The 23,342-nt window shown below is 42.1% G+C and overlaps 1 protein-coding gene across 1 annotated transcript; it reads right to left on the bottom strand.

The window, feature by feature from the left end:
• Window positions 3,947–6,009, bottom strand: LOC134486345 (serine/threonine-protein kinase 24-like). The gene is given in 1 exon segment (XM_063285234.1): window positions 3,947–6,009. A coding segment is annotated over 1 exon segment (1,296 nt). The 5' UTR covers window positions 5,745–6,009; the 3' UTR covers window positions 3,947–4,448.

The following is a 23,342-nucleotide window of genomic DNA, read 5'->3' as shown; positions in this document are numbered from 1 at the left end:
CTGCCCAATAGAGTCCAGGGCAAGAAAGATGGGATATAGATTTAGCAAATAATAACATGGGAATATAAGTGGGGGATAGTTTAGGCACTCGCAGGTTAGGAAGTGGCCTTTCCATTGAGCTGTTAAAGGCATAGAAAAATATAAAAGCTGTATGTGTGTGGCCTCCATCCATAAGCACCCTCTCCCTATCCACTTCCTCTGCCCTGTTTTGTTCAAATGTGTTTCCCCCTCCGCAAAACATCCTCCTGCTGCCTCCCCAGCATGACATTCTATTTCCTGGAAGGTCCAGCCTTGGCACGACCAAGGGCTCCTCCCATTGGTGCAGAGCACGGTCATGCTCTGCTACATATGCAGCTGGAGATGCCAGTCTGTCCATGTGCAGTCTTCAGGAAGTGCTTTAGTCCACGGAGATCTGGTTTGTGACCCCTGTTGTCCTTCCTGGGTTGCAAGGCACTTCCGCTCCTTTAATACTTTCTCTCTCTTCTCCAAAGGAAACCCTGTTCTCAGTGCAATGGTTGGCTGCAAGCATCAGCCTCGGTGTTTGTCATGATCTTGGAGAGCCTCTCAGGGGACAGCAATATCAGGCTCCTGTGAGCATGCACTTGTTGGCCTCAGCAATGTTGTTTAGGTTTGGGGGCTGCATGCATGTGGGCTGCATCCCCAGGTGGTATAGGCTCAGAATGGCTATTCCTTCAGTCTCTGCTCTAAACTTAATGTCCATATCATGTCCTATGAATATTTTTGTTTCCCCTTTTAATACAGACCATCCTCATTTGGTTCATCTTTCTTCTTGAACTTAAAGCGGTATGTGAATTGTAAGTTGGGTAATTCAAGTTTGGGGTAGTGTGTGTGTGTGTGTGTGTGTGTGTGTGTGTGTGTTTTATTTTTGTATTTTGTGTGTGTGTTTGTGTGTTTTATTTTTGTTTTTGTTTGTGCATGTTATTTGGTTGTGGTGTGTGAATTGTATGATGGATAATTCAAGTTTTTGGGGTATTTAGTGTGTATGTGTGTGTGTGTGTGTGTGTTTGTGTGTTTTATTTTTGTATTTTGTGTGTGTGTGTGATTTGGTTGCGGTATGTGAATTGTATGTTGGGTAATTTAAGCTTTTGTGGTAGTGTGTGTATGTGTGTGTGTGTGTGTGTGTGTGTGTGTGTGTGTTTGTGTGTTTTATTTCTGTTTTTTTGTGAGTGTGTGTGTGTGATTTGGTCGCCTCATTCAGGATGGTATTTTATAGTTTCATTCATTTGTTATGAATTTCATGATGTCATTGTATTTGATTACTGAGGGGCTCTCCATTACGTAGATGAACCACATTTTCTGTACCCATTCCTGTGGTCAAATCATCTGGGTTCTTCCTAGCTTCTGACTATCATGAATACAGCTGCTGTAAACAGAGTACAACGTGTGTCCTGGTTCTATGTTGGGGCATCATTTGGGAATATGCCCAGGAGTGGGGTAGCTAAATCCTCAGCATATACTATGTCCAATGTTCTGAGGAAAGCCCAGAGTAATTTCCAGAATATTGTACCTCATTTCAATCCCACCAATAATGGAGGAGTCTTACCCTTTCTCCACATGTGACCAGCATCTGTTGTTAACTGAATGTTTGATATTAACCGTTCTCCCTGCTGTATCTTTTGATTTGCATTACCCTGATGAATAATGACGTTGAACATTTCTTTATGTATTTCACAGCAATTCAAAAAATTCTGATGAAAATTATTTGTTTAGATCTGTACCCCATTTATAACGGGGTTATTTGACTTTCTGGAGTATAACTTCTTGAGTTCTTTGTACATATTGAATATTAGTTCTCTTTCAGATATAGGATGGCAAAGATCTTTTTTCAAGGTATTAGTTGCCATTTTGTCATAATGACAGTGTTCCTTGCCTTACAGACACTTTGCATTATGTCAAGGTCCAATCTATCAACTCTTCGTAGTAAAGCATAAGCCACTGGTTTGGTGTTCTGTTCAAGAAATTTTCCATTTTTATCATGTGTTCAAGCTTTTCCCCACTTTTTCTTCTATTGGTTTGTGTTTATCTCTTTTTTCTGGATGCCCTTAATCCACTTGGCCTTCAGCTTTGTACAGCGTGATAAGAATGGATGGATTTACATTAATTTACACGCTGACATCTAGATGATCCAACACAGGTGTTTACTTGCCTGTCTCTGTACCAATACCACATAATTTTTATCACTATTGGTGGGTATTTAACTTGAGGTTAGGGATGTTGATTTCCACAGAATGTCTTTTATTTTGAGAATAGTTTCAACTTCCTTTTTTTTCTTATTCTAAATGAACTTGCATATTTCTCTTTCTAACCGTTTGTAGAATTTTGTTGAAATTTTCTTGGGGATTACATTGAAACTGTAGATTGCTTTTGGCTAAGGGCCATTTTTGCTATATCAATACTGCCAATCCATGAACATGAAAAGACTTTCTATCTTCTGAGATTTTCTTCTTTAAAGAAATTAAGTTCTTTTCATACGGCACATTCCCTTGCCTGATTTGAGTTACACAGAGATATTTTTTTCTTATTTGTGATTAGTGTGAAAAGTGCCATTTCCCTAATTTCTTTCTTGGTCTGTTTATTCATGGAATGTTACTGATATGTTTGAGTTAATTCTATACCCAGGACTTTGCTGAAGTTGTTTATCACGTGCAGTATTTCTCTGGTGGAAATTATGGACTCACTTAAGTATACTATCATATCACCTGAAAATAGTGATATTGACCTCTTCCTTTAATATTTGTGTCCCTTTGTCCTCCTTCTGTTGTCTAATTGGTCAGGCTAGCACATTGAGTACTATATTGTATAAGTAGGGAGAGAATGAAGAGCCTTGTCTAGTCCCTGATTTTAGAGGGAGATCTTCAAGATTCTCTTCATTTATTTTGATTTTTGGCTAATGGTTTGCTGTACTTTACCTTACTGTTGTTGAGTATGGTCCTTGAATTCCTATCATTGTAAGACTTTGGCAATGAAGGGATGTTTTATTTTGTCAAATGCTTTTGCAGCATCTAATGAGATGAAAATGTAATTTTTTTTCTTTCAGTTTGATTATCTAGTGGATTATGTTGTTGGAATTACATATTGAACTATCCTTGCATTTCTGTTATGAAGTCTCCTTGGTATTGATGGGTGATCTTTTTTATGTGTTCATGGATTTGGTTTCCAATGATTTGATTGACTATTTTTTGTCAATATTCATAAGGGAAATTGGTCTGAAGTTCACTTTCTTTATTGGGTCTTTGTGTGCTATACGTATTAACATAAATGTGGCTTCATCAATGGAATTGGGTAATGTTCCTCTGTTTGTATTTTGTGGAATATTTTGGACAATAGTGGTACTTGGTATTCGGAAGTGCTGATAGAATTTTCCACTAAAATCATTTGGTTTTGTGATCTTTTCCCAATTGGGAGCATTTTAATAAATGTATCTATTTTTTTTTTTTAGTATTCATGGTACATTTTAGATATTTTATCTGACCCTGACTTAACTTTGGTAACTGCTCCCTGTATAGAAAATTCATCATTTGATCCAGATTTTCTACTTTTCTTGAATATAAATTTCAGTAATACGGTATGATGATGTTTTGAATTTATGCAGATACTGTTGTTTTGTTTCCTTCTCATTACTGATTTTGTTATTTGGATACTTTCTCTGTGTCCTTTTGTTATTCTAGCTCAGGTTTATCTATCATGTTGATTTACCCTTGGATCCAGCTCCTGGTTTTATTGATTTTTTTTTTTTTGGGGGAGAGTTCATTTTGTTTCTCCTTAGTTTATTTCAGAGCTGAGTTTGATTATTTCCTGCCTTCTGCTCCTCTTTGGTGTATCTGGTTCTTTTTGTTTTAGACTTTTATATTTGCTGTCAAGCTGCTAATGTATGCTTTCTCCAATTTCTTTTTTTTTTTTCCAGTTCTGGCCTGTCAAATATTTACTCCACAGACATTATCTACAGAAGCACTTGGCCAATGTGTACATAGTGATCGTTATGCACGCCAAAAGTGTTTCGGTAAAAATGACGCTATATACAATCTGTACACTGATCCACCAGAGCGACTCTCCGTCTCCCGGGGGAGGAGCTATCAATACAAAGAGATACCTGAGGTTGCGTCTTCAACTGCCTTAGAACAATCCAAATATACACTTCAGGGCAGTTTGTGTTTAAAGATACTTTCTTTGAATATGTGCACTATGATTAAAATTAAAAACAATAAAAAAATAAAACAATTGCTTGAAGGAGAAGACCCTCCCCCACCCTATCAGAAGATTCCATCTGGCTGTGGCACGACGAGGCTGTCCCTGGATAGGTGCTGGCGCTAGCGGAGGGTGGGCCCCTCCGTGACACCTCTTCGCAGAGTCGGCAAAGGCTCTCGTTGACTTTTAAAAAGAAGGAAGATGAAGAAGAAAGGAAAAACCAACCAGGACGCCATGGGCTTTCAGTGCGCTGAGGCTCCTCCACCGCTCAGAGAATATCTCTGCAGCCGTTGTACAAGCTGTGCCACCATGGTGTCGGAGATCCCAGGGCAGGCCTCTTCCGCCAAGTAGATGGCTCCCCGAAGCTCTTCTATTGACCCCAAGTTCCCTCTACATGCCTGGCTCTTCTCTTTCAGCTCCGCAAACAGAGCAGAAATGATTGTGGACAAGCACTGAGAGAAGGGCCTCTTTGGGAAGTCTTTCATCTTATTTCTTTCCAAATCTGAGGGCTGAAGAGTTCCGTTCTCCAGATTCTTGGGGTCTTTCTCCCGGATGGTGAAGATCCAGTCCCCAGAGTCGCTGCCTCCAGACGCCTGGATATCTGTCTCCACATCTGAGTCCTCCGAGCTGGAGTCCTCGTGACTCTGCTCCGCCTTCCACCTCTTGTACCTGTCGATGAGCTCAGTCAGGTAGGACGTTTTCTTTGCATTGCGGATTATAAATTTGTGCTTCAATAACTCCTTAGCAGTGGGCCTGAAGCTGGGCTCCTTGTTCAGGCAGGCCTCCACGAACTCCTTGAGGGGTCTGCTGTAGCTGCCCTCCAGCGTGGGAGGGTTGTTCTTTGGGATAAGGAACAGCACCTTCATGGGGTGCAGCTCAGAATGTGGCGGCTCGCCTTTGGCCAGTTCTATGGCTGTGATGCCGAGGGACCAGATATCCGCCTTTGAGTCGTAGGCTGACTGCTTGATAACCTCAGGCGCCATCCAGAAGGGAGTGCCCACGAAGGTGTTCCTTTTTATCTGGGTATCCTTCAGCTGGCCAGCCACTCCAAAGTCAGCCAGCTTCACCTCTCCGTGTTCAGAGAGCAGAACATTGGCCGCTTTAATATCTCTGTGGATTTTCTTCTCTGAGTGTAGATAATCAAGTCCTTTCAGAATCTCTCATAGAATGGTTGCAATCTGAATTTCATCTAAAGGGCCAGGTTCTAACAGATCCAGGGCAGAGCCTCCACCGAGATACTCCATGATTATCCATAATTTAGTATCCTTGAGATAGGATCCATAATACTTGGTGACTTACGGACTGTCACACTGGCTCAACACTGTGATCTCTTGTTGAATGTCCTCTATCTCATCCTCCGCTTCTTCCAGATCAATGATTTTTATAGCAACCACTTTCTGAGTTCGATTGTTGATGCCATTGAACACCTCACCAAAGGAGCCCTTTCCAATTTTCTCCAGCTTGGTAAAAAGCTCTTCTGGGTCTGCTTTCAGGGTCTGCATGCCCAGCAGGCGCGACTGCACCGGGGAGTGGGCCATGGCTCTCGGCGCCGCCACTTCCTGGCCCGGGACGCGCGGAGTCACGCGGCGAGCAGGCCCGGGGCCGCGCACAGCCCTCGGGTGGCGGGGCGGGCTCTGGAGCCCGAGGCCACCGCACCCCGGGGACGGTCTCAGCGAAGGTTGGCGGGCCGCGGCCCCATACACCGAGCCTGGGGCGGGCAGCGGGGACCGCGGGAATGTCTCCTGATTGCGGCTGTTTCTCCTAGGCTCCCGCCGCTGCGCCGCCGCGGTGCTCGGTTCGAGCCGGGCGGCCTGGGCCCCCAAGCGCTGGCCGCCTGGAGCCGAGTGGGCAAGCACAACCCGCCGCGCCCCGCCCCGCCCCGGCCCTCGCGCCCGCCCCCGCGGCCCGGCCGGGGACCCCGCCCCGCGCTTCCGGGAGGGGGAGGGGGAGGGGCGCTTTCTCCAATTTCAATTTGGATATTCTCAGAACTTTAAGTTTTCCTCTTAACATTACTATCATTGTGTCCCATAAGTTTGAGTTTGTTGTGCCTTACTTTCCCTTAAACTCTAAAACATTCCTTTTCTTTTTCTTTAGTTCTTCCTCTACCAAGTTATCACTAGTAAAATAGTGTTCGACATCCATGTGTATTTGGGCTTTCTGACATTTTTGATGTTATTGAAGTCCAGCCTTAGGTCATGGTAGTGTGAGAAAATGCATGGGATTATTTCACTCTTTTGTATCTGATGATGCCTCTTTTATGACCAACTGTATGACCAGTTTTGGAGAATGTGCCATGAGTTCCTCAGAATAAGGTATATTCTTTCGTTCAAGGATGAAATATTCTATAGATATTTCTTAAATCCATTTCCATCAAAATCCGTTAATTTCTCTGTGTTTCGTGTTTCCCATTCCATGATCTGGCCATTGCAGAGTGTGGGTTGTTAAAGTCTCCCACGACTATTTCGTTAGCCTGAGCTTTAGTTCGGTTTCCTTTATAAATTTAGGTGCCATTGGATGTAGCGTATAAATATTAAGGATAGAGAATTGACCCTGGTGGAAATTTTTCCTTTGATGAAAATGAATTGTCCTTCCTTATCTTTTTTTTTTTTTTTTTTGACAACTTTGGGTTGAATTAGATACTGGAATGTGTGCTCCAGGATGTTTCTTCAGAACATCTTCGTGGAAAATTGTTTTCCAGCCTTTTATTCTGAGATACTATTTGTCTTTGTCACTCACCTGTGTTTCCTTTATTCAACAAAATTCTAGTTCTTCTTTATGTATGCAGTCTGTTAGTCTATGTCTTTTTTAATGGAGAAATTTGCATTGATGCTAAGAGGTATTAAGGAATAATTATTATGGTTTTCTGTTATTATTTTTTGGTAGAGGTGGAATTATGTTTGTGTGACTCTCTTGTTTAGGGTTTGTTGAAAGAGGATTACTTTCTTGCTTTTTATAGTGTGTAATTTCCCTCCATGTGTTGGAGTTTCTCATCTATTATCTTTTGTAGGGCAGGATTTGTGAAAATATTGTGTGTAAATGTAGTTTATCATAAAATATTTTGGTATCTCCAGCTGCGTTGATTGAAAGTTTTCAGGGGATAGTAGCCTGGGCTGGCATTTATTTTCTCTTAGTGCTTTAAATATCCAATCTGGATCTGAGTTTCATAGTCTGGTGAGAAGTCTGGTGTAATACTTATAGTTATGCCTATATATTTTACCAGACTTTTTCACTACTACCTTTAATATTCTTTCTCTGTGTTGTGTATTTGGTGTTTTGACTATTATGTGAAGGGAGAAATTTCTTTTTGGTCCAATCTATTAGGAGAAATGTATGATACGTTTATTATTATGAGCATTTCTCCCTTTAGGTTAGGGAAGTTTTCTCCTATAATTTTTGATGATATTTACTGGCCCTTCTTTATGGCAATCTTCGCTCTCTTTTATACCCATTATCATTCGGTTTGATATTCTCATTGTGTCCTGGATTTCTTGGTTGTTTTCCATTAGGAGCTTTTTGAGCTTTACATATTCGTTGATGGTTGTGTAAATGTTTTCTACATTATCTTCTGCCCCTGAGATTTTTCTTTTATCTCTTGTATTCTCTTTCTGATTATTCTGTCTATGACTTCTGCTTTATTTATTGCTTTTATTTCCAGTTATTGATCTTAGATTTTTTTTAAATTCCTTCATCTGTTTGACTGTATTTTCCTGTAATTCATGGAGGAATTTTGTGTTTCCCCTTAAGGGCTTCTATTTTTTACCCGTGTTGCCCTGTGTTGCTTGAAGAGTATTATTAGCTTCCTACTCAATATCCTCTATCATCATCATGAAAAATGATTTTGTATCTACATCTTGCTTTTTCAGTTTGTTTGGATATCCAATATTTGCTTTCTTGGGATAAGGAAGCTCTGATGATGCCAAGTAATTTTGGTTTCTGTTGCTTAAGATCCTGTGCTTGACACTTGTTATCAGGTTTCCTCTGGTGTTTCGTGGTCTTGCTCTTTTTGACAGTGCCTTGACCATCTTGTAAAGCTCTTTGTCACTGTTCCTATAGACTTCTTTTCTCCCACCAAGATGTGGGTACAGAGATATGTAGGACCAGATCAGCAATGGGTGCAGGCAGAAACAGGAAGTATCCTGTCCCAGAATGCTCTTGTTTTCTTTGTCCTGAGGCCTCCAGCCTGGTTGCTTGGAGCACAAGGGTTGGTCTCGACTGTTTTCTCAGTTGTGTTACTTTTCCTGGCCCCTGGCTTTCATCTCTGGACACAGGTAGATACTGGAAGGATCCCCTCCCTTACTCTCCCAAGGTTCCTGTATCCATAGGGCTCTAGGCAGCTCCCTCTCAGCAAAGGAATGTGAGCAGAGGTAATGGTTTCCCCTAAGTTCTCAGAATTGTCCATGATTCTGGGGGTCCAGGTTTCTCCCCCACCGAATTTGGGTACAGTGTGCTATTGAACTATGTCATCTCTGGGTGCAGCCAGAAACAGGAAGCTTTTATCTTGTTGATAGCATCATCCTAATAAATGGAAATATCAGGATAGGTATTTCCTGTATATGAAAGATATATTGAGGGGGTTGTCATGGGGAGGTGGATACAAATAGATACAAAATACACTTGAATAAGTGTGGTGTACTAAGATACATCCTGACTGGAATCTATGGAGAAGAATGACAGAGTCTGTATTATGTAAAATGGATTATGATATTGAGTGGAAAATCCTTCTAATAAACATAATATAATTTTAGATTGAATCTTTTCATCACTTATTTATATAACACATCTTCACTAGGCATCTAGAATTTCATTGACTATGATACATTAAGGATGCTAATAAGAAAAAAAAAAGACTCATCTTCCATAAACAGGCATTCTAGATTTTTCGTTGCATCTTAAACAGAACCATGGATAATTCTCAAACTTAGGGAAAACCATTACCTCTACTCCCTTAATGTAAAGAGAGAGAAAGAACTAAGAGTGCTGTCAAGCATGTTCTTACAGGTACTTACTTACATAATGGGTCCATGGTCTTTATTTTCAGTGAGCTGGGTGTTTGGTGGGGGCAATCTAAGTTTGAATTATAGGACTTATTTCTGTGTTTTATAACTTATCTTAATATATCATTTATCTTTTATAAAGATTTATATTTTATTCAGTGAGTTTATTTAATTTATATTGCATTTCAACATTTCTGCTGAGATTAGATCTCTCCAAAGTAAGTAAACTAAAGAAACCCATTTTGATATTTTACTAATATACCAGATTACCGCAGACGATGTGGCTATATGATTATAGGAGTGCACTAACTATGCTTCCTTTGGTATAGAATATGAAGATGAAACCAAAACACATGTTAAATAATTCAAATATGGTATTAGATATAATGGTTAATTTTGTAATTGGATGGATTCACTATCATTATAATTAGACCTGATATGATGTAGAGAATTACAAAGAGCTAATGTGTGACTATTTCAATACAAATACCTAATATACAGTGACTAATTTCAGTTTCATTGACATTTTTGTTGGGTCACAAGCCTTTAACAGCTGAGGTATTTTTGTAGCCACTAATGTGGAGATCTCATGCAAACTAAACATATTTACTCTATAGTATGCATGAGAGTTCAGAAAGCACATGGCTAAAGTATTACATCTAGGTATTATAAGCATAGAAAAACTAGTGTACTAAAATAATTTTAATTAATTTGCTAATTAATTTTTTAGGTAAGTAAGAGTAAATACTAGGATGAGAGAGGCTTCTTTGTATCTTACTATGAAATTAAGTGATAGATAAAAAGAATACAGGTAATCAATAGTTTAAACACTGTTTGACTTTTGCTTCACTAGAGATTACTTTCCGCCTCACCATAAATAGTATAGTCAAATCACCAGACAAAAGTATTCAGTATAAATGTAAATATATGAATGCTTGGTGTTTGTGTCCTCAATGAAATAATAGCAGGGAAATAACTATCATCCAAAGCCAAAACAAAAGGGTCTCCATGATGTACCTCATAAATATAAATTAAAGAGAAATCAGTATGCCAAAACAGTGAGCATAATATGATGTAGAGACATAGCCATCAACATAAGGGAGCTTTATATTATTATCAGCAGAGGTTGTGGTTGTTGGCTTAAGCAGGGTTTTTTTTTAAAACACATATACAAATGTAATGAGTAGTGCATAAAATAGAAGAATGGGTAGCATTATAGCACGGTGGCTATAATGTACAAAATTAATTCCTCATAATCACTTTCCACTAAAATAATCCAGTTACTAATTCTAAAGTCATAGAAATGCTCAACCCTGACAAATTACTCTTAAGAAAGAACTTTATGAGGAAAAGGTCAGCACCACAGACTACCATTACAGCCATGATCAGGCCCTGAAGCAGCAGTGAAAAACCTCTGGCCCTGATGGGGAACATCCTTAGGAGAGATGGTCACCAAAGGAGCTGTTTTGTCCTCACTCTTTCGCTTCAGTGTCTCAGCATGGGCAGCAACAGCATTTGTTCTGGGAAAAGCGAGGTCTGACAGAGGCCCCGACGTGGCCGTACTGGATCTTACACCCTCTGGAAGACCAGTTTTGCAGCTGGTCCTAGTTGGCCTCTGCTCCCTGCTGGGGACAGTCTACTGAGTGAGGCCCAAGATGTGGAGTCTAATCCCCTATCAATTATTTTAGACGTGTTTTCTTTTTCTCATGCATCGCTTTAGAACAGGCCTGTTTATCAAGTACCACTGGTCGGTGTAATTCATCAGCTAAGGAAAATGCTCAAATGGCTTTCTTTCAGACTAGTAGAATTTTAAAAGGCGGTTTTTTAATTACAGGCTACCCATAAGAGGAACAGATAAGCCCAATAAAGCATTTTATTTAGTGGGGGAATGACACCTGAGGCACAGCAGACACGTCTGAGTGTGTGTGTGTGTGTGTGTGTCTGTGTGTGTGTATTTGTGTGTGTGTGTGTCTGTGTGTGTGTATTTGTGTGTGTGTGTATTTGTGTGTGTGTGTGTTTGTGTGTGTGTGTGTGTGGTGACAGCAGTAACACTGTCAATTTCTCCCTGTCTACTCTTCAGGTTTGAAGCTAACTTGGAACTTTTAATGTGACTTAAACCTCAACCCTACACTTTTGCCTCCTTCTCTTTCCTGCATCCTTCTGTCCTTTTCTCCATCCTCCAGGGAGGGACACCAGAGTTCAGTTCACAGGGTAAGAAAGCCCACGTCTTGAAGATGCAGGCAGTCTTCTCTGTACCTCACGGGCTACAATGAGAACATGTCCACCTCTGAATTAGTTCTCCTGATAAAAGAGACACTCTGTTCTGGGTGTAAGCACAGAGGCATGTGGGGGTGGAACCGTTTCTGTGAGAGAATATCCTTCGGACACTGAGAAACACACACAGCAGAAGGCAGGGCATGAAGGTTGTGATAGACCATATCCTGATGGGGACTGGGAAGATTGCTCAGTGGGCAACAGCCTTTGCTCTGCAAGCCCGAAAAGTTCAAATTCTCTCTACACTTTGTAAAACTCCAAGCATGGCTACTCATGTCTGCAACATGGTAGGGTGGAAGCAGGTGGATTGCAAAGAGCATCCTGGCCAGCCACACTAGTCAAAATGGTGGGCTGTGGTTCACTGAGAGACGGAGAGTAGTGAGGAAGAAAATGCACATTCTACTCATCTCTGCACGTATGTACACACGTATGTGCCCTTGCACTTGGGAACAGGCACTCAACTCATACACACACATGAATCCCCCAACCACACCCCTGTCGAACCCTGAGTTCAGCCGCTCTATAACCTATGTGACTGAGTATTCTAGCAACACAAAATTTTACATTCTCCTTGTCATGTAAACCCCATTTTCTGTTCAGTTTACAAACAAGAAGCTAAACTTATGATTTCCCAGGCCTGGGATGGTGTGTCAAAGCTTTTGGTCTTTCTGGAACAGCATCTGTCTATCAACAGAGGGACTTCAACAGAGGGGCTTTCCAACTTACCCCCAGTGACATGGAGCCATTTGAGGGTTTTAACCGGGTTACTGGTGTGCTGATTTTTCCTTTTGAGAAGTAGATTGGACAGAATGTTCAACATCACTCAGTTACGGGATGACCAACACATCATAGCCTGGGAACAGTGAACTGAATGTCACTGAGGTTCTGTGTATGTGGAGTATGTTAAGACAGTGGATCTGAGAGAGAGGGAGGGAGAGAGAGAGAGAGAGAGAGAGAGAGAGAGAGAGAGAGGGAGAGAGAGAGAGAATGAGCTTGATCTTAAAATATCTGTTTAATGTATAATGTGGTCAGAATAGTACACCTCATACTTCAAATGTATACAGTCTCCATTTGTCATGCATACTCGATAAATCTCAAAAAGAAAGGAAAAGGGGAGTTGGGACAGAAAGTTCTGGAAGGGGCTAGGGAGAGAGTCTAGCAGTTAAGCACTCGTTCCCCAGAAACTTACATAGATGCCCCGTGGATGTGGAGACCATCCTATAAGTCCACCTTGGAAGGCAGAGGCAGGATGCCCAGAGCACGCTGTCTGGAAAGGTGACCCACACCAAAAGGAGCTTTGCCTGTGACTGAGAGTTGCTGCCACAGTGAACAAGACAGACAAGACATTAAGGATATTTCCTGAATGTACCTTGTTCTTCCACATGTGTGTGAAGGCTCATGTGTAAACTGGGTGACTAATTATTTCTCTCTCTCTCTCCCTCTCTCTCTCTCTCTCTCTCTCTCTCCATCACAGACACACACAGAGTCTCTCTTACACACACACACACACACACACACACACACACACACACACACACACAGAACAAAAAAGTTAAGTTCTGGAAGAGGGATGCCCAGACTGGATGGATAAAATCAGAAATAATAAATTGTGTTGGAACTCGCTGTGAAGGAAGAGGGGGACCAGAGGGAGATTTGTGAGGGTGGCTGTCTGCTTGTGCCAAAGTGTAAGGCCATATAAACCAAGTGCCACCTCCTCCAGGATCTCAAAGTCACAGCTCTAGCTGAGGTATAGTTAGTCAGTGATGCCCGTTGTGTGTGTGTGTGTGTGTGTGTGTTTGTGTGTGTGTGTTTGTGTGTGTATGTGTGTGTGTGTGTGTGTGGTCACTTTTGGGGGTGAATGCGACCACAAGCCCATGCTCATCAGTTCGCGATCACGAAAGTGCTTTGGGCCCCATCTTAAGTCATCACAGCTCTCAGTGCCTGAGGTTAACTGACTTCCACAAAGCATCTTAGTAGGGCTGACTAATGTTTCTTTACGTCACAAGGACATTTTCTACTGTAGAAAAAATACATATATTTTAGAATAGGCAGAGACTTGAAAAATGGAAGTGGAAGAAATATCACTACCGACTTTGCATTAAAAAACACATTTATTTTAGAATTCTCCAGGATAGTTGCAATTTCCCATATAAATTACACATGATTTCCATATATTAGCATCTTAGATAATCATATGAAAATAAAAGGAGAAATTAACCTTTGGAAAAAAAAAGTACTTTTTTCCTTCCCAGCTCCTGCTCCCACAATGACAACTCTGAAACTAATTATTTATTAACAAATTCCTGAGCCACAAACTTTGGCTCATTCCCGGACTAACTTATTTAACCCATTCAAACTATTCTGTGTCGTCTACATGGTTATTTACTGCGCTTTCATCCCCTTCCTTAGCATCTTCCTCAACATCTCCTTTAGCATCTGCCGCACCCTCCCTTTCTGGGTCTCCTTTTATATACTATGACCCAGAATCCTCTCTTCCTACCAGTGTCCCTCCTTCTATTTCCTGCCTCAGCTCATAGGTCATAGACTTTTTTATTGACAGGTGATGCTTAGAAGAGATTCTCTCTACAAACCTCGGTGGATTAAGATCAAATAAATGACTCATTTTAAGTTCTCGTTTTTACTTTTGTTCATGGGTCTTTTTGTGTTATGTCATGTGGCTGCAGAACCTGCAAAGGCCAGAAGAGGGAGGCAGATCTCCAGAGCCAGAGTCAGTTGTGAGGATGCTAAGGGTTCTGAGGAGCTGAGCCATCTCTCCAGCCCCTAAATGACACAATTTTGTCACATCAAGGGGAAAACTGGACACTACTACTCCTATGTCTTTTCACACTGTAGATTCCAATCCACACTGTATTTAGAAGCTATGTGTCTGGTAAATGTCTTAAAGTTTTTTTATTCCCACTTCGGGGGGTACCTAACCCTGCGTTTCCCCTAGACTTTGAAGGATGTCAAGGTATGAATGGCCCGTTTTCCAGGCTCTTTGCTTATGGTCCACCTGTCTGGTCTACTGAGCCTCCGTACCCGATCCTGCAGGTCCTCGATCTCTGATGATCCCCTCACCCTTGTGGATTCACGCTTTTGAACACTGATTTACATTTTTTCTTGTGCAGCCGTAGGGAGGTTTTGCACTAACTGATTTCGTTCAGCCTGTGCTATTTCACAGATAAAGGTCCGCTGAACTTTAAAATATTCATTTGAATAATTTAATTTTATATAGATAGTATTATGATCTGGTGTGGAATTCAAATATTTCGCCACCAAGGAACTGAATTTAGGACGTTGTGTAACCTTTTAAAAACCATTTTCTCTTTTTAAATTTTGGTGAGTGTTTATGTGTGTGTGTGTGTGTGTGTGTGTGTGTGTGTGTGTGTGTGTGTGTGTGTGTGTTCATGTGTTTCACAGTGTCCAGGATCCCATCTACAAAATCTGCACAGATAAATCCCAGAATAGACGGGTGGAGACTCTGGAACCTCCTCTACCCCAACTGAGGAACTACTGGGAAGTGATGACTACAGGGCAGAGGGCCCGTTTTCTTCATGGATTTGGCTTGTGATGGCTGTCCATGCTCCCCTGGATGTTTGTAACCACCCCACACATCTAGTCAGAACGAAATGGACTCAGCAGTTTCTATTACAATGCAGATGGAATTAGGAGGGAGGAAAGGGGAGGGACTGGAGAGGAGGGGATGGGGATGGATTCGCTCAAACACATTATGTGAATGTACCAAGTTCTTAAGAAAAAAAATTAAAACAAAGTAAATAAATAAGTAAATAAATCTGCTCATGTGTGCACATGTGCATGGGTTTATGTGTGTGTGGCAGGGGGAGGGTTGCAGCACCCTGCTACAAGAGGATACCATGCAGTATCTTTCTCTATGTCTCTCTGCCATTTTCTTTTGATGCACAGTGGAGGTTTGAACACGCTTGACCCATGAGAAATGCCACTAGTAGGGGTGGCCTTTTTGGAGAAAGTGTGTCACTGTGTAGGCTGGCTCTGAGGGCTCCTAGAGTTCAAGCTCTGCCCAATGAGGAAGATGGATGCTCTTCCTGGCTGCCTGTGGCTGCAAGAAAGAGTTCTGGGCTGCCTTTGGATTTAGATATAAAACACTCTCCAGGACCATGTCTACCTGGACTCTGCCATGCTTCCCACCATGATAATAACGGACTGAACCTCTGAAACTGTAAGCCAGCCCCAATTAAATGTTTCCTTTATTAAGAGTTGCCTTGGTCATGGTGTCTACTCACAGCAATGGAACCCTAACTAAGACAGGTTGTGTCTTTACCTGATCCCAAATTCTCATATTTTCATCCAGGCTGGAAGCGAGCAGACCTTAGTGATTCTGTTCCCCCTTCCTGTCCCTGCGGTTACAGGTTTCCCCTGCCTGTTTCATGATGACTGGGATCTGAGTACAGGTCTGCTTAGGCAGCAAGCGGTTTCACCCACCAAATGTCCTCAGACCCATCATGTGGTTTTTATGGCTTACCAGACTATTACTTTCAACTAGCAAACACAAATTAGAGATGCACAAGTCAAGTGCATCTTGACTTTACCTTGTTTCGGTATATTTTAGTTGCTTCAGTGTCTTGATTTCACATTGTTTCGGTATATTTGAGTTGTTTCAGTGTATTTGAATGATAGCTGAGGATTGGGAGAATTAGCGAGAGATGGGCAGGAGAAAGTGAGGATGCAAAGATCTATCGGATTCCTGCCACTTGCCCTTGCATTCAACATTTCATATTTAAAAGCACAACAACCACCACAAACCACAATAGTCAACAACAAGGCATGCATACAACAGACTGGCAGAGAAGACACTAAAGGGTATTACATACTTGTAACCTCACTTTCTATGCTAAAGTCTCATGTACTGAGCCGATGGATTTTGTTGTCAAACCCTGATGATTAATCCCTAGATGGGAGCCCCCAACACCGAGATGAATGACACCGTGGTCGATGTGATAGGCAGAGCTTGTGATTTTCTTTCCTTGTAAAATCAACCCAGTAGGGAACTAATAAAGACAGCTCACATATATCAGTGAAAGAGCCTTTCACACTGACTATTGGAATTGTTCCTATATATCCCAGTTCTTTGCATTTTATTTTCATTAGTGTGTTGTTTTCAGCGCCATGCTTGCTACATAGAAAACTGTGCATTTTCTTCACTGTGTATCTTTTGGGGGTGCACTCTGTAAGCTAAAGACTAAATCAATCCACATCAAAGGGTTCCTCCCTGTCCTCTTTACAGAACTGAAATTAAACGGTTTTCACAAAACATTTCGCACTTGCCTGGCTCATTGTCGTTAGGGCTTGAGTGTGAAATTTCCCCATGGTCTCAGCTGTGGGAACACTTTGTCTCAAGCTGATGGCACTGTCTAGGAAGGTGGAGGAATCTTTCAGACTGTGCCCTAGCAGAAGTAGGTCACTGGGGCAAGAAGGAGGGAGCTGGCTGGTTCTGACCGAACTCTTGGCTGCCTGATCCACCTAAATATAAGCAGGGCTCATGCAGGCTCTCAGTGACACAGATCAATACACTATGGCCATGTGGTCATTGCCAAGACAGTCTGAACCCAATGACTGTTACTGTGTGCCCTAAACAAACCTCTATTCCTTCATATTGATGGTGTCATGAATTTTAACACCTTGACATAAAAATAATGTAAGTGTATATCTGCGTATGTGTGTGTGTGCGTGTGTATGTGTGTTTGAGAGAGACAGAGAGACAGAGAGACAGAGAGAGAGATAGAGACAGAGAGACAGAGAGACAGAGAGACAAATAGAAAGAGACCAAAAGAGGGAGAAACTGCACTATATTAAGTACGTATAATTTGCTCCTTGAATCATAAGGCAGTCAATTGGTTTGATTTATGTTCAATATTTGAATTCTTTAAAGTCATACAGCCTTATATTACGTAGCTAATGCTAATAGTCTAAATTTTCTATTTAATAATAAATTGTCTTTATCCTTGAGAATTTCTTACATGTATACAATGAAACATGGCCATAAACTCTTCCATTTCACCCTCTGCTCTCCCCAAATTCCCTGCCAATAACCATCCCTCAAAATTCATATCCTCTTTGCCAACCTATAACCACTAAGCCCAATTAGCATTGGTTATGTACTTATGGGTGTGTGACCATCTACAGGCATGTGGGAATTCCACCAGTGACCAAACCCTCAGAGAAGAATGATTCTTTTACCCCAGCAGCCGTCAGCACCTGAATACCTCCTCAGTAAGGGATTCTGTCTAGTTGGTGGTCCTTTATAGACCTATGCAGGTGACCACAGCTGCTGTGAGCTCACGATTGCAGCAGCCACGTCCTGTCCTGAAGGCAGCAAACCGCAGCCCTTCTTCCCACCCTCTGGGTCTTACACTCTTCCCACCTCCGTGTCCAAGATGCTTCCCGAGTCCCAGGAGTTTAAAGAGACTGAGTGCTCATCCATAAATGGGGCATCTTTATTGCTTCCCACGCTAAACTGCTCTCTTAAGAAACTTTATTTTAGGGCTGGAGAGATGTCTCAGTGGTTAAGAGCACTGACTGCTCTTCCAAAGGGGCTAAGTTCAATTCCCAGCAACAACATGGTGGTTCACAGCCTTCTGTAATGGGATCTGATGCCCTCTTTTGGTGTGTCTGAAGACAGTGATAGTGTTCTCACACACATGGAATAAATAGATAAAGCTTTAAAAAAAGAATCTTTATTTTAAATTTTTACTGGAACCAGAAACTTTTTCTTTTTGTTAACCTTTATAACATTTTCACACACACACACACACACACACACACACACACACACACAAACACACACACAAACACACACAAACACACACACAAACACACACACAAACACACACACAAACACACACAAAAACACACACACAAACACACACACAATCACACACAAACACACACACAAACACACAAACACACACACACAAACACACAAACACACACACACAAACACACACACAAACACAGACACACACACAAACACTCACACACACAAACACACACACAAACAGACACACACACACAAACACACACAGAGAGATAGAGAGAGAGAGAAAGAAAGAGAGAGAGAGAGGGAGAGAGAGAGAGACAGAGAGAGAGGGAGAGAGAGAGAGAGAGAGAGAGAGAGAGATCTAAAGGACTAAAATATACTCCTAAGTGAAAGATAAAGCCCAGACACTTGACAACAGGATGGTGCAGAGTTAAGGGTGGAATGACCGTGGAGCCTCCAGAAGGCAGGAACCAGAGACAGAGGCTCTACCAGGGAGGGCGTCTCCTGTTTTTCGATGCCTTCATGACCAGGATTGGTGAACTGCAGACCAGCCATGTGGGTGTCAGCCTACAAAGTGCACTTTGTATGGAGACTGACGTGGTCTGCCCAGGCTGCCTTGGTGCCCTCTCACGTCTAGGATTCCTAGGAGAGTAGGAAATGATTCAACAGGTTCACTGAAGCTTGTGAATCTGGAATCTAGTGCTAAAACTGGACACTTAAAAGTTACTAGTTATTAGAAATTGTGTTTAAATTTAAAAATCATTTCCTCATTTGTGTGGGCTCATCCGACACGTGTAGGCAGTGCTTACTGATTGATCATGGCGCCGTACACTTCTGACCTCACACAGACCCTGACAAGGATTACTTCCGGTGCTGTGTGATTTATTTCTTCTCCTTCCAATGAAGGTGCAGACTTGAGCCATTTCCGGTGTCACCACTGAAATGACGTAGTTCCGGTCTCTCACAGGCTTCCGGCATCAAGGTTGAGTCCTTGACATGGGACATCCGTGGCACAGCACAGCGTTCCGTCAGGCTGAGCAAGAGGGATCTCTGGTTTGGATTGTTTTCTCTGCTCAGAGCACATGGATTAAATTCGCAGACGCCATGAGTCTATAGTGGCTTCTGTGAACTCTGTGTGTTATTATCTTTTCAAATCCTCTTAGTTCTTGGCCGAGTCGCTGACTGCTGCCTCGCTCTGTGAACTGGCCGTAGTTCTATTACAGCGATTTGATCGATGTGTCGCCTTCATTTGTTAGCTCTCGTAGCTCCATTTTCTGAGAAAGGCTACGTCCCTCTGTGCGCATGGCCTCAGGTGTTGGACGCTACTTCTTAGGAGGTCTCGGGCCCTTCCTTTGACGCCCTGCATCCCTGCAGACAAGGAGCTAAAGTCTTTGAAACAAAATCCAGTAACTCCACGGTGGCTTTTTCATGCCTTTTGAGAAATCCGAGGACAATTCTTTCCACTGGCAGCTATTCACACACGTTAAACTCTTTTTTTTTTTTGTTGTTGTTGTTGTTTTTTCGGAGCTGGGGACCGAACTCAGGGCTTTGCGCTTCCTATGTAAGCGCTCTAACGATTGAGCTAAATCCCCAGCCCCACACGTTAAACTCTTAAGTCGAGATATCCAACCTGCGTTTTAATCCTAATATCAACAAACACATGAGTTACCAGTAGATTTATTGAAAGAATCAAGTATGAGTTTGGACACTCCTTTGTCTCTCTCTCTCTCTCTGGAACACAATTTTCCCCTTGAAAGCTAAAATTTCTAATTTTATTCAAGTCCATTAACAATCCACATTGTTCTTAATTTTTGATGGGAATGACTTTAGTTATCTACATACTGACCTGCTCCACCCCCCTCTTTCCACGACTAAAAGGAAGGCTATTTTAAAAACAGTTCTGCCTAATGGAAAACTAGTTTTTTCTTTCGTCAAATATTATTTCTTGACTTCTGGATTTTTTAATACCAATAAGGCACCAACTGTTCTCTAGATGTCTCCCCGTCCCCATAGTACTTTATCCTTTGGTAAACATGGGGTGAGCCCCCTCTATGCTCATTATCAAATGCTTCTGATTCGATTTGTGGACAAAAGCAACCTACCGTCTGTCTTTTTCTAGTGGTTTTCCTTTTCAGGGAAAGATAAATACCAAAGCCTGCCTGAGAATTAGGATTCTTCAAAAGTCTCATCTCAGTGTGGATTCCAATTTCCAAAGTTGACATTCATTAAGGGGAACGGATATGAACTTCCCATCATGGTTTGGATGCGTATTATTATTTCTTGTTATATTTGTTTTCCTTTGTGACTTGAGATGTAAGCTACCCACAGACAAAAAGAGCTATCGAACCAAGTTCCCGTCTTCCCCTCTCTGTAAGTTGAGATTTCTAAGGCTGAAGAGGAGAATAAAGCAAAATGAAGCAAGTCTGCAGATGTTGTCCACGTACTTCCTAGTACAAGAAACAGAGAGAGACATGTTCCATGAACACGTGTATCAGATGGACCAATGAGACTGTAGGGGCCCTGGCTAGATCTAAAATCCCTGTAAATGGTGTGTGTGTGTGTGTGTGTGTGTGTGTGTGTGTGTAAACCTATGTGTATATGTATATGTATATATGTATGTATGTCTTAGGGTTTTACTGCTATGAAAAGAAACCATGACCAATGCAAGTCTTACAAGGACATTTAGTTGGGGCTGGCTTGTAGGTTCACAGGTTCAGTCTATTATCATCAAGGCAGGAACATGGCAGCATCTAGGCAGGCATGTGCAGGAGGAGCTGAGCGTTCTACATCTTCCTCTGAAGGCTGCGAGAAGACTGGCTTCCAGGCAGCTAGGGTGAGGTTCTTAAAGCCCTGGCCCACAGTAACACACCTACCCCAACAAGGCCACACCTACTCCAACAAGGCCACACCCACTCCAACAAGGCCACACCCCCTAGCAGTGCCACTCCTATTTGATACTATTTGTCTTCAAACTTGAAACTCATTCATAAAACTGTCCAATGGACAACAGGTAACTTTAATGAAATAAATACAGAAGTATTAGAAAGATAGACAGGAAGATGTGTGCCTTAGTTACTGTTCTATTGCTGTGAAGAGACACCGTGACCACATCAATTTATGAAAGGAAACATATAATTGCCGTCTTACAGTTTCAGAGGGTAAGTCCATGGACCATCGTGGTAGACACCATGACAGCAGGCTGGCAGGCAGGCAGGCCTGGCTGTGTAGATCCTGAGAGCTCACATCCTGCTCCCCAGATGAGAGAGAGAGTGTGAGAGAGAGAGAGGGAAAGAGAGAGAGGGAGAGAGAGCGAGAGAGAGGGAGACAGAGGGAGAGAGAGAGAGAGAGGGAGAGGAAGGGAGAGGGAGAGAGAGGGAGAGGGAGGGAAGGAAGGAGAGGGAGGGAGAGGGACAGGGAGTGGGAGATGGAGGGAGAGGGAGGGAAGGAGGGAGAAGGAAGGAGGGAGGGAGGGAGGGAGAGAGAAGCCTGGAGGGCTTTTGAAATCTCAAGGCCCCCACCTCCCATTGACACATCTCTTTTAACAAAAACACAACTCCCAATCCTTTCTAAACAATCCACAAACTGGAAACCAATCACATTCAAGTATTTGAACCTCTGAGGGTCACACTTATTCAAAATCCTAAAGTATGTTTTTTTTTTCTTTTAAAAGAAATCAAGTAATGAGTGTCCATCCCATTTGGTGGTATATTTCATCGTCACATTTCATTTCTCAGAGTTTAGGGTTATTTGCATAACAAGTATCCAATCAAGCCATCACTCTCCCATAAGCCAAAGGCATCATCCCTCCCCTTTCTATTGATTATCCACATAGGGGTTACGGAAACATATCCCTTCATCCTGATATAGTTCAAAGCATGGGGAGCTATTGATGTGCAATTAATTGCTATTCATATTGGATTAAACAGAAGCCAACATGATTGAGTCTATTGTTGCTGGGAGCTGAAGATTTCCCTTCCATTTAATAAAACGTGATAAATATGATTTTATCACACAAGCCTAGAAACCCCAACGAAGCATTTAGTTTATGTTTTTTTTCAGTATTTCCAGATCATTCTCTGTGATACACACAAACCTAGAGGAGGAGAACTGTGTGGAGTCACTGACACACACTCAACATTGGATTCATTTGCACAATAAGGAGATATATCGTGTCCTCTGAGAGTTGGCCCCAGGACTCCCAATGATCTAAAAGTCCTCAGGTTTTTTGGATAAAACGACATTGCATTTGCATATAACCTATGCAAGCCTCTCGTATACTCTAGTCATATTTATATGTGTTTGTGTTTGCATGTGCGTGTGTGCCTAGAGACATGTAAGTGCAGAGGCTGGGGGAGGGTAGAGCGTGTTCTGATCCTTCACTACCTACTTTATTCCCTTGTGACAGGGTCCCCTGCTGAACCTGAGGTGAGGCTCACTGTCAGGATTCCCCGGTCATCCTCCTGTTCCCATACCAAGCCCTGGTGTTTGCATGTGTGACCACAAACTTGGCTTTACCCCTCTGCAGTCTCCCCAGAACCTCCTACATTTTAAATAATCTCTGAATTACTTTTGTACTTAATGAAATGAAATCATGAGGGGCTGTTATTTAGGAGATGATAAGAAAAATGGTTTGTATGTGTTCAGTACAGATATGATATTTTAAAAACCACTTTTATTAGTTCCGTACATTATATATTGATAGAATTTACTTCTCACGTCTCTTCCTAACTCCTCCCAGATCCATATCCACCTAGTCCCTTCTCCCAACTTCAAGCTCTCTTTCTCCCCTCTGTAATAACCCACTCAAGTCATTTATGCTGCCCATAAATTCATGGACATTGGGCAAGCCCCTGGAGCCTGGACAGCTTATCACCAGCTATATCTTTGTAGGAAACTGACTCTCCCATTCCTGTCAGCTAGGGCTGAGGGATAGTGTTCCTGTCGTGTATAGAAGACACTGCTTTGTTCTGGTTCTCGCTGACATCTGTATCTTATATTTCCACCCCCTCTTCCTTGGGGGTTCCTAAGACTCAACTCCTTCCCTTTTTGACTCTCTCTGTGAGTCTGTGTAT

This window comes from Rattus norvegicus, chromosome 3, assembly GCF_036323735.1.
Source record: "Rattus norvegicus strain BN/NHsdMcwi chromosome 3, GRCr8, whole genome shotgun sequence".
NCBI lineage: Eukaryota > Metazoa > Chordata > Mammalia > Rodentia > Muridae > Rattus > Rattus norvegicus.
This window is presented reverse-complemented; position numbering and strand designations above follow the sequence as displayed.